General features: G+C 45.3%; 1 protein-coding gene across 8 annotated transcripts in view; it reads left to right on the top strand.

Annotated features, from left to right (window-relative positions):
- Positions 1-14,051, top strand: part of LOC118709151 (high density lipoprotein binding protein) — a 69,034-nt gene that overhangs the window by 43,245 nt on the left and 11,738 nt on the right. For all 8 annotated transcript variants that reach the window (XR_004984863.2, XM_036421061.2, XM_036421062.2 and 5 more), the window contains exons 8-17: positions 340-546; positions 674-781; positions 2,167-2,271; positions 2,622-2,700; positions 4,961-5,100; positions 8,293-8,397; positions 8,521-8,634; positions 9,434-9,520; positions 9,680-9,811; positions 12,686-12,904. Coding sequence is in view for 7 of the 8 variants with exons in the window: in XM_036421061.2 (XP_036276954.1) it covers positions 340-546; positions 674-781; positions 2,167-2,271; positions 2,622-2,700; positions 4,961-5,100; positions 8,293-8,397; positions 8,521-8,634; positions 9,434-9,520; positions 9,680-9,811; positions 12,686-12,904 (1,296 nt within the window). In the remaining variant the exon portion in view is untranslated. The remainder of the gene's footprint in view (positions 1-339; positions 547-673; positions 782-2,166; positions 2,272-2,621; positions 2,701-4,960; positions 5,101-8,292; positions 8,398-8,520; positions 8,635-9,433; positions 9,521-9,679; positions 9,812-12,685; positions 12,905-14,051) is intronic.

Genomic DNA, 14,051 nt, shown 5'->3' with positions numbered 1-14,051 from the left:
GAGTAAGCTGTTAGCTCCATTTGGTGACTTTGAGGTCTGAAGCTTGTTCCTTAATTTGGGGAGAAGATTTGATTGGGTATCACTGCGCTTCTAAACTGGTCACTGCTTTTCCAAATTGAAGTAATCAGTTTGGGCTTGACAAATTACCAGGTGATTCTTCTGAGGAGAAAACCCATCCCTTGATGAGTAGGGTTTCTGGGATTGGCTGGTCATTGTTTCCCCTTCCTGGGGCTCAGCAGCTATAGTTTAGACCCCGTATCCTGATCCCTGCCTTTTTGGTGATAATATTCTGTCTTCGCCTGCCTCTCCCTCTGACATCTTTATGGTACTCTTACTTAGAAAAAGAAGACTACAACCATTGCAGTAGAAGTGAAGAAATCCCAGCACAAGTATGTCATCGGGCCCAAGGGCAATTCCTTGCAGGAGATTCTGGAAAGAACTGGAGTTTCTGTGGAGATTCCGCCCTCCGACAGTATCTCTGAGACTGTGATACTTCGAGGGGAGCCTGAAAAGCTAGGGCAGGCACTGACTGAAGTCTATGCCAAGGTAACTGCCTCCCAGCGGATCCAGGGCCCAGGCTGTGTTGGGTCAGGGTGCTCATCTATCCCGAAGTCAACTGAGGAACCTGGTGCTTACGTAGCCTGGACATTGGTTTGTTTGCTTGTTTTCCTAGGCCAACAGTTTTACAGTCTCCTCCGTCTCTGCTCCTTCCTGGCTTCACCGTTTCATCATTGGCAAGAAGGGGCAGAACCTGGCCAAGATCACTCAGCAGATGCCAAAGGTGAGGGAACATGTTGACCTGTTGCACTAGATTGGCCTTGCATTCTGTTGTCCTGTTGCTGACTAATTTTTGTTTTGGTGTTGCTATTTATCTCCTTGGGTGCCTTTGAGGACTGTGTCACATTTAAAAAAAAAATTATAATAATTTTTTTTTAATATCTCTTTTTTTAAATGTCTTTGGTCTTTTTAACCAGAGAGGATGCTAGGTTTAATGAATATCTTAAGAAATACCTCACTTTGGCCGGGACTGGTTTGGCTCAATGGATAGAGTGCCGGCTTGGGGACTGAAGGGCCCCGGGTTCGATTCCGGTCAAGGGCATGTACCTTGGTTGCGGGTGTGCAGTAGAGGTGTGCAAGAAGCAGCTGATTGATGACTCTCTCTCATTGATGTTTCTAACTAGTATCTCCCTTCCTCTCTGTACAAAAATCAATAAAATATATTTTTAAAAAAGAAAGAAAGAAAGAAAGAAAGAAAGAAAGAAAGAAAGAAAGACAGACCTCACTTTGCCCTAACCGGTTTGCCTCAGTAGATATAGTGCCAGCCTGCAGACTCAAGGGTCTCAGGTTCAATTCTGGTCAAGAACATGTACCTTGGTTGCAGGCACATAACCAGTAGGGAGTATGAAGGAGGCAACTGATCAATGTTTCTCTCTCATCGATGTTTCTAACTCTCTATCCCTCTCCCTTCCTCTCTGTAAAAAATCAATAAAATACTTTTTTTTTTAAAGAAATACCTCAGTTACTATGGCATAATAACTTTCTAATAGTTATGTCTACAAATTCTGAACAGCACAGTTTGTCTCCAAACTGTGTCAAGTGTGGAGCTCAGACTTGTCCTCTGTACCTCTGTCCTGGAGGCCTCAGATTTCCCTAGGAAACACCAAAGGTCACTATTGTGTTGGATTCCTGTAGCCACTTTATTTCTAAGATCAAAGTTCTGTTCACACTCATGTGATGACTTTGTGAGGCCAGTCTCTTCGTGGGGTCTTATCTGGTGTGTTATAAACAGGAGTGCAGTGACCTTTTCTGGTGACCACCCTCAGAAGCTATGCCATGGTTAAAATTCTGTCCCTGTTAGCTATCTCATTCTTTATGCAATCAGATGGGAGTAGGGGTTCTACAGTGAGAGTGATATAGGAAAGCATGCTAAGGTATTTCAGGCTTTAAGGTATTGGTGGCAAGCACAGTGTAAAGGAATTCACAGTTCCTATTTTTGGTAAAGGAAAGATGATTAGACCACATTAAGTAGCAAAATAATGGTTGTCCCTCAGGCCCCTTTGCACTTTTTCATGGTATTCGTGGACATACATTCTCGTGAAGCAGTTTAGAATTGGTCGCTGCCGCTGTGCCATCCTTTGTTCACTGTCCCTTATTTTGGTGTGGTAGGTTCACATCGAGTTTACAGAAGGCGAGGACAAGATAACCCTGGAAGGCCCCACGGAGGATGTAAATGTGGCCCAGGAACAGATCGAAGCCATGGTGAAAGACTTGGTAAGATGCCCCTGATAGTGTTTCCAAGGGCTTTGAACTGGGAATGGAACTGTCATTGTGTTGTGTGGCAGTCAGGCTTCATGGATGGGTAGGCAAAGAGACACGAGGGTGGCCCAGTCGGAGAGTGGTGCATTCTGAGAGTTAGAAACTGGCGAGTGGTGTGAGAAACTGGCCAGTGGTGTGAAGAGAGAAGATCTTATTTTGAGGAAGCGTCTTTCAAGGGGGCCAAAGGGATGAGCTTGCAATAGTTCTGATGGCCAAGTGGTCAGAAAAAGCAGAAGCTTTCGGCTCTCTCCTGTGGTTCTGGCCACCCAGCCTGCATGTCTCATGTATGTTCTGTGTCCCTGCAGATTCACCGCATGGACTATGTGGAGATCAGCATTGACCACAAGTTTCACAGACACCTCATCGGGAAGAGCGGAGCCAACAGTGAGTGAAGTGGATGCCAAGGGGGCAGGCTGGGAGAAAAGCCACCAGCTATTTGGGTGCCTTCACTCAGTTGTTTGGCCTAAAGATGAATGTGATCAACTAGGTCAGTTCCCTGAGTCACCCACAAGGGCCATGACAAAGGGACTTCTCAGGGTGTCATCCTGCATGTTTCAGCCAGAGCTGCTGGGTGAAGTCCACCACTCCTCCTCACCTCTAATCCCTGACCTGGACCTCACCAAGGAGTCAGACGTTTCTAGACTCATGCCCAAGTCAGACAACTCAGGGAGGGATTCTGTTGGACAAACAATAATATGTAAGCCTAGGTTCAGTGTTGGATTACCTGTGTCAGGTAGGTAACACAAGGTGGGACAGCATTAAAAATGTGTTAGGTTGAATTCTGCTTGAATCCCAGGATGTGTTTTAAAATCTGCTCCTTTGCTTAACTGCATGCCCATCATGCATATCACAGTGCTTACTAGTTCTGGAGAGAGCCCTGTGTTTCACCTTCATTGGGACCAAGGTTGCAAGGACCTCATCTCAATAAGCATGATGTCTCTGTGAATGCGCCCTCTTTGGATGTTGCCCTCTGCGCTCCATTTTTTCCCCTCCCCTCAGAGTACATGTAAACTTGTCACCTCTTTTATTTGGTGGCAGTCTTGTGTTCTGGGAACATTTTAAACAATAGACAACATTGAACCCACTCAGAGCAGCTCTGGTCACTGCTCACCTGCACACACCATAAACTTGCTTTTGTTTGTTCTCTTTATTTATTTTAGTTAACTATAGTGTTTCCTTAAAAACATAAGGAAATGCATTGCTAATATTAACCTCTAGTTTCTGCTCTCTAGGAACTGTGAAACCACTCAGTGTGATTCAAAGAATTGTGTCTGCTCTGTTTCTTCTGGTTCAATTCCTAACCCTTGTTTTCTTTCATAATCTAAAACCTGCGACAAGCTTCTGTGTGCTTGTCTGTTGTCATGCATGGTTCCACCCTGGAACAGTGCCACTTTTGGCCCATGTCCTGGCACATGGGCTCATGGCTATCTCTGCACTCAGAACCCTCCCTGAGACCCTTTAAGGAGTTTGGCTTCCCTTATTACAGTGGACCAAATGCTGACCCTGTTTCTGGTGATAAGGCTTCTCCAGGGTGTGGAGCCAGATCAATAACGGTGGGCACTAGGTTCTAGAGAAGGTGCTGGAGGAGGGTTTTGCAGAGACAGTGAAGAGCTCAGTTTGCACCTGAGCTGACAATGGAGTGTTAGGCAAAGCGTGGCTGCCATGGGCTGAGGTGTTGATGGGGCTGTTCTTGTTTTCAGTTAATGTAAAGACTTCTGGTTTTTAACTTTTTATTTATTTTGAGAGAGTAACTCCATTTATTAACAGAAAGGAAGGGAGAAGGGGAAAAAGATAGAAACATCAATAATGAGAGAGAATCATTAATCGGCTGCCTCCTCACAACCTCCACTGGGGATTGAGCCCAAAATTAGAGCATGTGCCCTGACCAGGAATCAAACCATGACCTCTTGGTTCATGGGTCAACATTCAACCACCGAGCCATATTAGCCGGACTCCTACGACATTTCCGGTCACAAAAAAAACCACCAAATTTTAAGTGGAAATTCAAAACACTTATAATATTAAACATGATGTCTGAGCTTTACATACATTTGAGAAAAATTAATGAAAATAATTCTCTCTTCATGCGCGAATTCCAATTTAGGGTCGTGTCGGGCTGGAACCTCTCCTGGCAGCTCAGGGTACAAGGTGGGACCCATCCTGAACAGGTTCCCTTCCATTAGAGGGTTACCCACACTCACAAAGACGGGAACAGTGCAGACAGGGCAGTTCCCTCACGTGCACATCCTTGCGATGTGGAAGGAACCTGGAGTCCTCAGAGGAAACTTCACACAGTACACTGGGTGTCAACTCTCTTTCTCATCAACATAACGAAAGAATGTTGAACAAAATGACATTATGTGAGGACCTGCTGTATTCTGAGCTTTGGACACATTCTGGCTCTGGCTCTGAGCAGTTGTTCAGCATCATCAGGTCAATGCTCCATGTGGTCAGTCCCGTGGAGATTGTGCCCAGCTCCTGCTAAAATAAGGGCAGTCTTGTTCTGGGTGGGGGGATGTGGGGGAGGCTCATCATCCTTTCTGCTTTGGGGTGACTGGTTAGGTTATTTGGGGCTTTACCCACATTAATCATTGGTGGACTGTAGTACAGTCTGAGTCCAAAATGTTTCTTTTTTGTTCTTAAGTCAACAGAATCAAAGATCAGTACAAGGTGTCTGTACGCATCCCTCCTGACAGCGAGAAGAGCAACCTGATCCGCATCGAGGGGGACCCGCAGGGTGTGCAACAGGCCAAGCGGGAGCTGCTGGAGCTTGCCTCCCGCATGGTGAGCCCTGTGGCGGGTCCTGCAGGAGCATTGTTGGCATGTCCCAGAGAATGGAATCGCCACGTGTCCCGTTGGGCTACTGCTATGCCAGGGGCGCTCTGGAGATCTGCAGTGGAGAACTCAGCCTTGGTCAAACCCTGGCTTCCCTGACGCCTCAGAACCAACTCTAGGGATTGTGAGGGACTTCTGGATTTTAAAAGGCAGACAGATGACTCGTGTGTGTGTCTAAGATTGAGAGTCACTGGTACGATGTTATGGGCAAACAAAAAGGGACACAGTGGGCCTTGTTCCCTATGTCCACATTAAAGTATTACGCTGTCCTTGGCCTGCTACCAGCACCCAACTGGGTCAAATACACATAACCACACGACAGTCTCCACTGGGCTGCACGTGACTCACTGGAGTGCCTTTGACACCAGATGAGTCCAATAGTGTATGAGTGCTCAGAGCTTAGCATGAACATGCACATACTCTCAGGAAAACCCAAGGCAATGTAGGACTTCTTACCTCATCAGGGTAGGAGCAAGTCCCAGGGTCAGCTTCCTTCACCCCGTCATTCTTGTAAATCAAGCATGTCAAACTCAAAGGCTAACATGGACCAAATATTTTAAATTTTTGTGGGCTGCAAAAAAAATCCCAGAAGCTTCAATTTTCATAGAAACTTAGGTTTATTTTATTTATTTTATTTATTTATTTTTTAAAATATATTTTTATTGATTTTTTTTTTACAGCGAGGAAGGGAGAGAGAGCTAGAAACGTCGTCGATGAGAGAGAAACATCGACCAGCTGTCTCTTGCACACTCCCTACCGGGGATGTGCCCGCAACCAATGTACATGCCCCAGAATCGAACCTGGGACCTTTCAGTCCTCGGACCAACACTCTACATCTGAGCCAAACCGGCTTCGGCAGGTTTATTTTAATAGAGACATGCTGAATACAAAGGGCTAAAATAAATAATTGCTAGCATAAAATAGAATGTTTTAATAAAAATTAATATTTTTTCTTGGACATTACCTTCACCAGACACTGAATAACTGTGCAAATTAATAAGCATAATGCAAATAAACCTATTTTTTTTGTTCTCCAAAAGCAAAATATTTCCTGTTGGGCACACCAAACAAGTCAGTACAAGACTAATGATGTGGCATTCGCTGCCAAAACATTTGCTGCTAGTGTTTGAGAGAAATGGTGCACCTGAGCATAAGGTGCGTAAGGGAAATGAATGCAACACGATTATAGTAATCAGTCATTAGCAAACATAATTTGTTAATAACTAGAAGCCCAGTGCACAGATCCATGCACTGATTGGGTCCTTCAGCCTGGCATGCAGGGATCAGCCGAAATTGGCTCTCCGACATCCCCTGAGGGGTCCCAGATTGCAAGAGGGCACAGACCAGGCCAAGGGATCCCACCAGTGCAGGATCCCAACGAGGAAGGGGCTGTGGGAGGGCTCCTGGGCATGTCCAGCCCTGTCTTGCCCAGTTTCTATCAGCTGGACCCAGCAGCAAGCTACCCTTCCGGTCAGAGCATCTATCCCTGGTTTTGTGCATCATAGTGATTGGTCGAACAGTTGCTTAGGCTTTTATATATAGATTATAACATGATATTGTATAAATTATGAAAATTTTTTATTAAAACGTTTCTTGCATACCGTTATATTGGCTGAGCCACAAAAATATTTCTTGTGGGTTGCATGTGGCCCGATTGCTATGAGTTTGACGTGCTTATAGATGTTTTCACTACCCATGCCAGGAGCCCAAATTGGAGACCAGTTTTATGTAGTGACTTTGTGACCTCAGCTGTAGTCCAGGACTTAGCATGGCCTTCTGCTACTCTCTGGCTATCCCTGAGCTCCACTCCTCAGCCTGGGAGTGTCCTCAGTTCTCCCCTGCATCAGCCAGCTCTGCATCCTGACCATCTATGGTCCCTTGCTCTGGAGTCTAGTTACTAGAGTGCTGAACATCGTTTCTCTATCACCCTGATCCTCCAGAATCTTCCAAATAGGTAGTGTTTTTCCTGCTTTTCACCCCTGTTTATAAATATAATCTCCTGACATAATGGGCCCTCTGAAGCAGCGGTTGCCAACCGGTTGGCAACTGCTGCTCTGGAGGACAGTGAGGACCATGTTGAGTGATTCTTTATTAAAAAATAAAAAATATATATTTTATTGATATCAGAGGAAGGGAGAGGGAGTGAAAAATACTAACATCAATGATGAGAGAATCATTGATTGGCTGCCTCCAGAACACCCCCTACTGGGGATTGAGCCCACAACCTGGGCATGTGCCCTTGACTGGATCAAACTCGGGGCCTTTGAGTCCATAGGCCAATGCTCTATCCACTGAGCTAAACCAGCTAGGGCGAGTGATCCTTTTTTTTTTTTTTTTTTACAGAGAGGAAGAGAGAGGGATAGTTAGAAACATTGATGAGAGAGAATCATCAATCAGCTGCCTCTTGCACATCCCCTGCTGGGGATGTGCCCGCAACCACAGTACATGCCTTTGACCAGAATCGAACCTAAGACCTTTCAATCCGCAGGCCGATGCTCTATCCATTGAGCCAAACCAGTTTCGGGGAGTGATTCTTTCTTAATGCACACAGGCAGTCGTCCCAGCCTCCTGGTGGTTAGTAGTGATCACTCCCTGCTGCGCAGTGTAAGGCCTCAGTTTTGTTTGTTTGTTTGTTTGTTTTTTAATATATTTTATTGATTTTTTTACAGAGAGGAAGGGAGAGAGATTGAGAGCTAGAAACGTCGATGAGAGAGAAACATCGACCAGCTGCCTCCTGCACACCCCCTACTGGGGATGTGCCTGCCTGCAACCAATGTACATGCCCTTAACCGGAATCGAACCCGGGACCCTTCAGTCCGCAGACTGACGCTCTATCACTGAGCCAAACCGGTTTCGGCGGGCCTCAGTTCTTGTTAAAACACAGCACTGAGTGAATGGCTCTGGTAAATATGGCACCTGTGGCAGTACTTTTAGTTGGAGGGGTCTGCACTCAGTTCTTTCGTTACACTTTGTTCAGGAGAACAGTGTGGCAGGTGGAGAGGGCAGGTATTTAGTGTGTGCTATCTACTGGCCAATGTGCCTGGCACTACCTCCCTGGGCTCCCAGGTACTTCTTACTGCGAGGGAGGTGGTTCACTTTGCTTATGATAAGTACATTTATTTCGTGTCCATATATTTTCAGGAAAACGAGCGTACCAAGGATCTAATCATTGAGCAGAGATTTCATCGCACAATCATTGGGCAGAAGGGTGAACGGATTCGTGAAATCCGGGACAAATTTCCAGAGGTAGTTTCCCAACAGCCTTATTTTGCTAACCCTCAGGCAGCAGTCTGATTGGCACTTGAGAGTATTCAGTTTTTTAGTGTTCTCACCAATAATCAAACTTGGTCTCCTGGTGATTTATTCCAGGTTATCATCAACTTTCCAGACCCAGCACAAAAAAGTGATATTGTCCAACTTAGAGGGCCCAAGAATGAGGTGGAAAAGTGTACAAAATACATGCAGAAGATGGTTGCTGATTTGGTAGGAGATGCTTTCCATCCTTTATTGTGTGGGAGGGTGGGAGACGTGTGCCATCAGGACCCTGCTTCGGGGAGCACACTTGTTCATTAGGTGATTCTGCCATCTCAGGGACCTGGGACAAAGTCGTGATGCTACCTTTCAACACCTGATACTAGACTGGCAGAAATGGTCACAACTTGAGTGTTCCATGGAATTAAAGTGGGGAGATCCTCTATGTCCCATGCCAAGTGACCTTGTTTTTTTTCATGGGTCTTCAGACACCTAGGAAACTGTCCCATCCAGTGAGAAGACAGATTTGTTCAAGTAGTATCATTTATTGATTATTCCTTTCCTCAGATCTAGAAAGGGAAGAGGCGGTTGATGGAGAGGCTGCAAATGCCCTGCGGTCACCTGTGGGCATGCACTTAGCTTGTGACCCCCCTGGGAGAGGGGCTGTGTGGGCTTCTCAGCACTGGGCTCTTCCTGCTGCCCAGCAGAGCTGGGTGTTCTGAGCTTAATCTTCTTTTTGTCCATCCCTGCTCTCCTGTAGTGGCACCCATTCCCTTTTACCCTAGAGGGCCAGTTGCGGGCACCTGGGTAGGCTTGATTGCTTCTGGATTGTGGAACACGCATTTGACAGGTTGTAGGGTCTTGTGACAGTTGGCTTTTTATAAAAGGGGGCCCGCACTTGTCAACTGTGACAGGCCAGGTGAGTTAGTTGTTGAATAGTTGTCTCACCCATCCTTGTGACAGACTTCTGAAGGTCAGAAAGTAAGAGAGACAGGGCAAAGTTCATTAACAGTCATCTCTTGCTTTTAAGGTGGAAAATAGCTATTCAATCTCTGTTCCGATCTTCAAGCAGTTTCACAAGAACATCATTGGGAAAGGAGGTGCAAACATTAAAAAGGTGACTGGCTGGCTTGTCCCCAGAATCGTGGCTCTTCTCACCCTGCCCTACCTGGTCCTGTGCCATTCTGGCTTTAACTTTGAAGGAGGGGCCTTACTTCTAGCTCTGGGCTCCGGGTGTCTTAATGGTAGTTGCTTCTCACTGCGTCTCTCCTTGTAGATTCGTGAAGAAAGCAATACCAAGATCGACCTTCCAGCAGAAAATAGCAACTCTGAGACCATCATCATCACGGGCAAGCGGGCCAACTGTGAGGCTGCCCGGAGCCGCATCCTGTCCATCCAGAAAGACCTGGTAATGTGGAGCTGGCTGTAGGACTGGCTCTGGCCTGGCCTGGGATCAGAAAGGGACAGGAGGGCCAGAGCTATCTCTGGCAGTGCTTACTGATGCTTCTAAGCAGTAGTAGCATTTGACTTGGATGCTGGAAAATTTTTGTCCTGAAGGTATTACGATATTTTCCCCAGTTTTTAAAAAAATGAATATGTAAAAAAACAACATATTTAAAATGAGCAGTTGGGCCCTGGCCGATTTGGCTCAGTGGATAGAGCATCAGCCTACGGACTGAAGGGTCCCAGGTTCGATTCCGGTCAAGAGCATGTACCTTGGTTATGGGCACATCCCCAGTGGGGGGCATGCAGGAGGCAGCTGATCGATGTTTCTCTCTCATCAATGTTTCTGATTCTCCCTCTCCCTTCCTCTCTGTAAGAAATCAATAAAATGTATATATTTTTTAAAATAAAGTGAGCCGAAACTGGTTTGACTCAGTGGATAGAGCATCGGCCTGTGGACTGAAAGGGCCCAGGTTCAATTCCAGTCAAGGGCATGTACCCTACCGGGTACATCCCCACTTGGGGTGGGGGGCAGGAGGCAGCTGATTGATGATTCTCATCGATGTTTCTAACTCTCTATGAGCAGTTGGATATGTTTGCCATATGTATACGTCCATGGAATCCCCTCCACAATCAAGATAATGTACTTACCCGTCACCTCCAAAACTGCCTTGTGCCCCCTCTTTTTTTAAAAAAAATTTTTTTATTAATTTCAGTGAGGGAGAGAAAGATACAAATATTGATGAGAAAGAATCACTAACAGGTTGCTTCCTGCACGCTCCCCCACTGGGGATTGAGCCTGTAACCCAGGCATGTGTCCTTGACCAGAATTGCCCGGAACCCTTCAGTCTGCAGGTCAGTGCTCAATCCTCTGAGCCAAACCAGTTCGCACCTCTGCTCAGCATCACTCTCCATGCTCTCCCACTGTGTCTGTCAAACCCCAGTCGGCTTTGTTAAAGTAGGTGAGCTTGAATTTTCATGTGTTGTCCAAGGGAGTCATAGTATCTATTCTTGAGTCTAGTTGCTTTCACTTTGCATAATTTTGAGATTCATCCATGTTATGTATATCAGTACTTTTTTTTAATTTGAAATGTAATTGACATACAACATTATCCTTGGCTTCACTAGTTTGCACAGACTAGTTCTTCACTTCCTATGGCTATTTTTTTATTGTATCACCAGCTTTGTAGTTTTCTTCATGTTTCTTTGCTTGGTGTTCATTGAACTCCTTGGATATTTGAGGTTAGAGTTTTCATCAAATTTGGGAAAAGGGTCATTATTTAATAGTTTTTCCTGTCCTCCCCTTCAGGGAGTTTAATTACTGAGTATAAGGCAGCATGATATCTGGCTCTCTCTTTATTTGAGTGGGGAGGGCGGGTGCTAAATTTTTCTTCATGAGTTTCTTTCAGTTCATTAGTTTTCTGCAATGTCTAATCTGACTGTGACCCCATCTATTATAGTATATTTTTTATTTTAGATACTATTTTCATTTGTAGAAGTTCAATTAAATTTTTTTTTATTTTATACCTGACACGTTTAGTGATTTCATTTGGCTTATTGACTGTATGCTGTGTAGTGAAAATACCTGTTTTAGTGTCCTTAACCCACTGTTGCTAACTTTTGTGTTATTCCTGGGTGGTTTTCAATTGTTTTATCCTGGTTGCAGGATTTTTCCCTGTGTCTTTGCATATCCAGTTTTTTTCTTATTATGCCAGACATTACAAAGTTTACTTTAGTGGATGCTGGATACTTTTGTGGTTTCTGTAAATGCCTTTATGCTTTGCTAAGTTACTTTGAAACAGTTGGCTACTTTTTGGATTTGTTAGGTGGGATCAGGGTGGTGGTATAGGCCCAGTTGTTCTCTCTTGAGGTGAGACCCTTTTGAGTACTGCACCCAGAATCCCATATTTGTGGTTCCTGACCAAGCTGCTGTCCCCGTGTCCTCTCGTTCTTCTGCTGGTTCTTTTTTTTTTTTTTTTTTTTTTTAATATATTTTATTGATTTTTTACAGAGAGGAAGAGAGAGGGATAGAGAGTTAGAAACATCGATGAGAGAGAATCATCGACCAGCTGCCTCTTGCACACCCCGTTCTGGGGATGTGCCCACAACCAAGGTACATGCTCTTGACCGGAATCGAACCTGGGATCTTTCAGTTTGCAGGCCGACGCTATATCCACTGAGCCAAACCGGTCTCAGCCTTCTGCTGGTTCTTTCCCTGGCCCAGGCAGTCTCCTTACATGTGTCAGTGTGGGAGTCTCTCTCCACATTCTCTCTTGGGCCCTGACCCATCAGCTCCTAGCACTTGATATTCCTGGTCTATCAGCTCTGTGTCCTCAATGCAAGGGTTCAACCAGTGGGCAGTCATAGGGATCACCTCATTTGCTTTTGTCTCTAGGATCTTGAACACCATTGTTTCATGTGGCAGATAAATGCAGTCTCTGTTGTTTCATCTTGGTAGGAGGCAGAGTCCTTGCTCATAGAGTTTAATGGGAAAGGTTGCTCTGTAAGCACCTCAAACCTATCTTTACTGTTTGTCCAAAGAGGGCCTGAAGGAGCAGTGCTGTTTATGATCTGACATCACAACTTCCCTTCTCTCTCTCTCTCTCTCTCTCTCTCTCTCTCTCTCTCTCTCTCTCTCTCTCTCTCTCTCTCTCTCTTTCTCTCTTTCTCTCTCTCCACGCACGCACGCACGCATGTGCGCATGCGAGCACAAGGGCCCATGCTTTGAGCTCTTGCACCAGGTCTGTTGAATACCCACCACAGCGTCTATAGCTGACTCTCGCTCTCGCCTTTCTTGCCTCACAAAAATGTGGTTCCCTTGTACCGTTTGTGATTTCAGGCCAACATAGCTGAGGTGGAGGTCTCCATCCCTGCCAAGCTGCACAACTCCCTCATTGGCACAAAAGGTCGCCTGATCCGCTCCATCATGGAGGAGTGTGGCGGCGTTCACATTCACTTCCCTGTGGAAGGCTCTGGAAGTGACACAGTTGTCATCAGGGGCCCTTCCTCGGATGTTGAGAAGGCCAAGAAACAACTCCTGCACCTGGCAGAGGAGAAGGTGAGTGCCACCCTGGGAGGGGTCACTGTGTGCCACTTGCTAGAAGTGTCCTCTCTTAAGGATAGAAACTCTAAAAACCCTTTCTTTGTGGAGAAACCTCAGTATTTCTGAAGGCAGCTATGCTCACCACTATACCACCAACACAAACCTCGGTATTTCTGAATCTTTCAGTGTAGCTTGTCAGTTTTTTAAAGCTTTGACTTTTCATTGGCATTTTGTAGTTCTTAGCATGCAGGTCTTTTTCATGTCTTGCTCAATTTACATCTATTTTGTTTTTTAACGCTATTGTAAGTGGCACTTTTGTAATTCATAATGCGGCATGTAGAAATATATATATATTTGATTTTGTGCATTGGCCTTGTTTTGTGTCTTGACTCACTTATTCCAGTAGCTTTTTGTGTAGATTCCTATGAGATTTTTTTTGTCTTATTTTGATTTTACTAGAGGCCTGGTGCACGATCTGGGCCAGGGAGGGACCAGAGGAGGGCTCAGTGCATGTTCGGCCCTTCTCACCCAGTCTTGATAGGCCAGACCTCAGCAGCAAGCTAACTACCAGTTGGAGAGTCTACCCCTTGGTGGTCAGTGGTTGTCATAACGACTGGTCGAATGGCTGGATGTGTGGCATATTAGGTTTTTAGATAGATAGATAGATTAGGTAGATAGATATTTGTTAATCCTCACCTGAAGATATTTTTCCATTACTTTTTAGAAAGAGTGGAAAGGAGAGGGAGAGACAGAGAGAAACATCAATGTAAGAGAGACATATTGATTGGTTGCTTCCTGCACACACCCTGGCAACAGCTGGGGAACCTGCAACCAAGGTATGTGCCCTTGACTAGAATTAAACCCGAGACCCTTCAGTCTGCAGGCTGACGCTCTGTCCACTAGCCTAACTGGCTAGGGTGATCCTTGTGAGTTTTATGTAAAACACATAATCTGTGATTGGACAGTGCACTTTGGAGATGTACATCTGTGTGTCTCATCTTGCTGTGTTACTAGGACTCTAATGTGTTGAGTAGCAGGAGTTGATTTTTTTTTTTTAAACGTTTAACCATCTTGTATTTTGGGAGAAGCCCCACTTGTTTTTTTTTGTTTTGTTTTGTTTTGTTTTTGCGTCATCCTTTACTGTATTGCTGGACTGGGCTTG

The sequence above is a fragment of the Pipistrellus kuhlii genome, unplaced genomic scaffold, assembly GCF_014108245.1.
Source record: "Pipistrellus kuhlii isolate mPipKuh1 unplaced genomic scaffold, mPipKuh1.p scaffold_m20_p_7, whole genome shotgun sequence".
NCBI lineage: Eukaryota > Metazoa > Chordata > Mammalia > Chiroptera > Vespertilionidae > Pipistrellus > Pipistrellus kuhlii.
The sequence above is the reverse complement of the archived record's forward strand: the minus strand, read 5'-3'. Positions and strand labels throughout refer to the sequence as shown.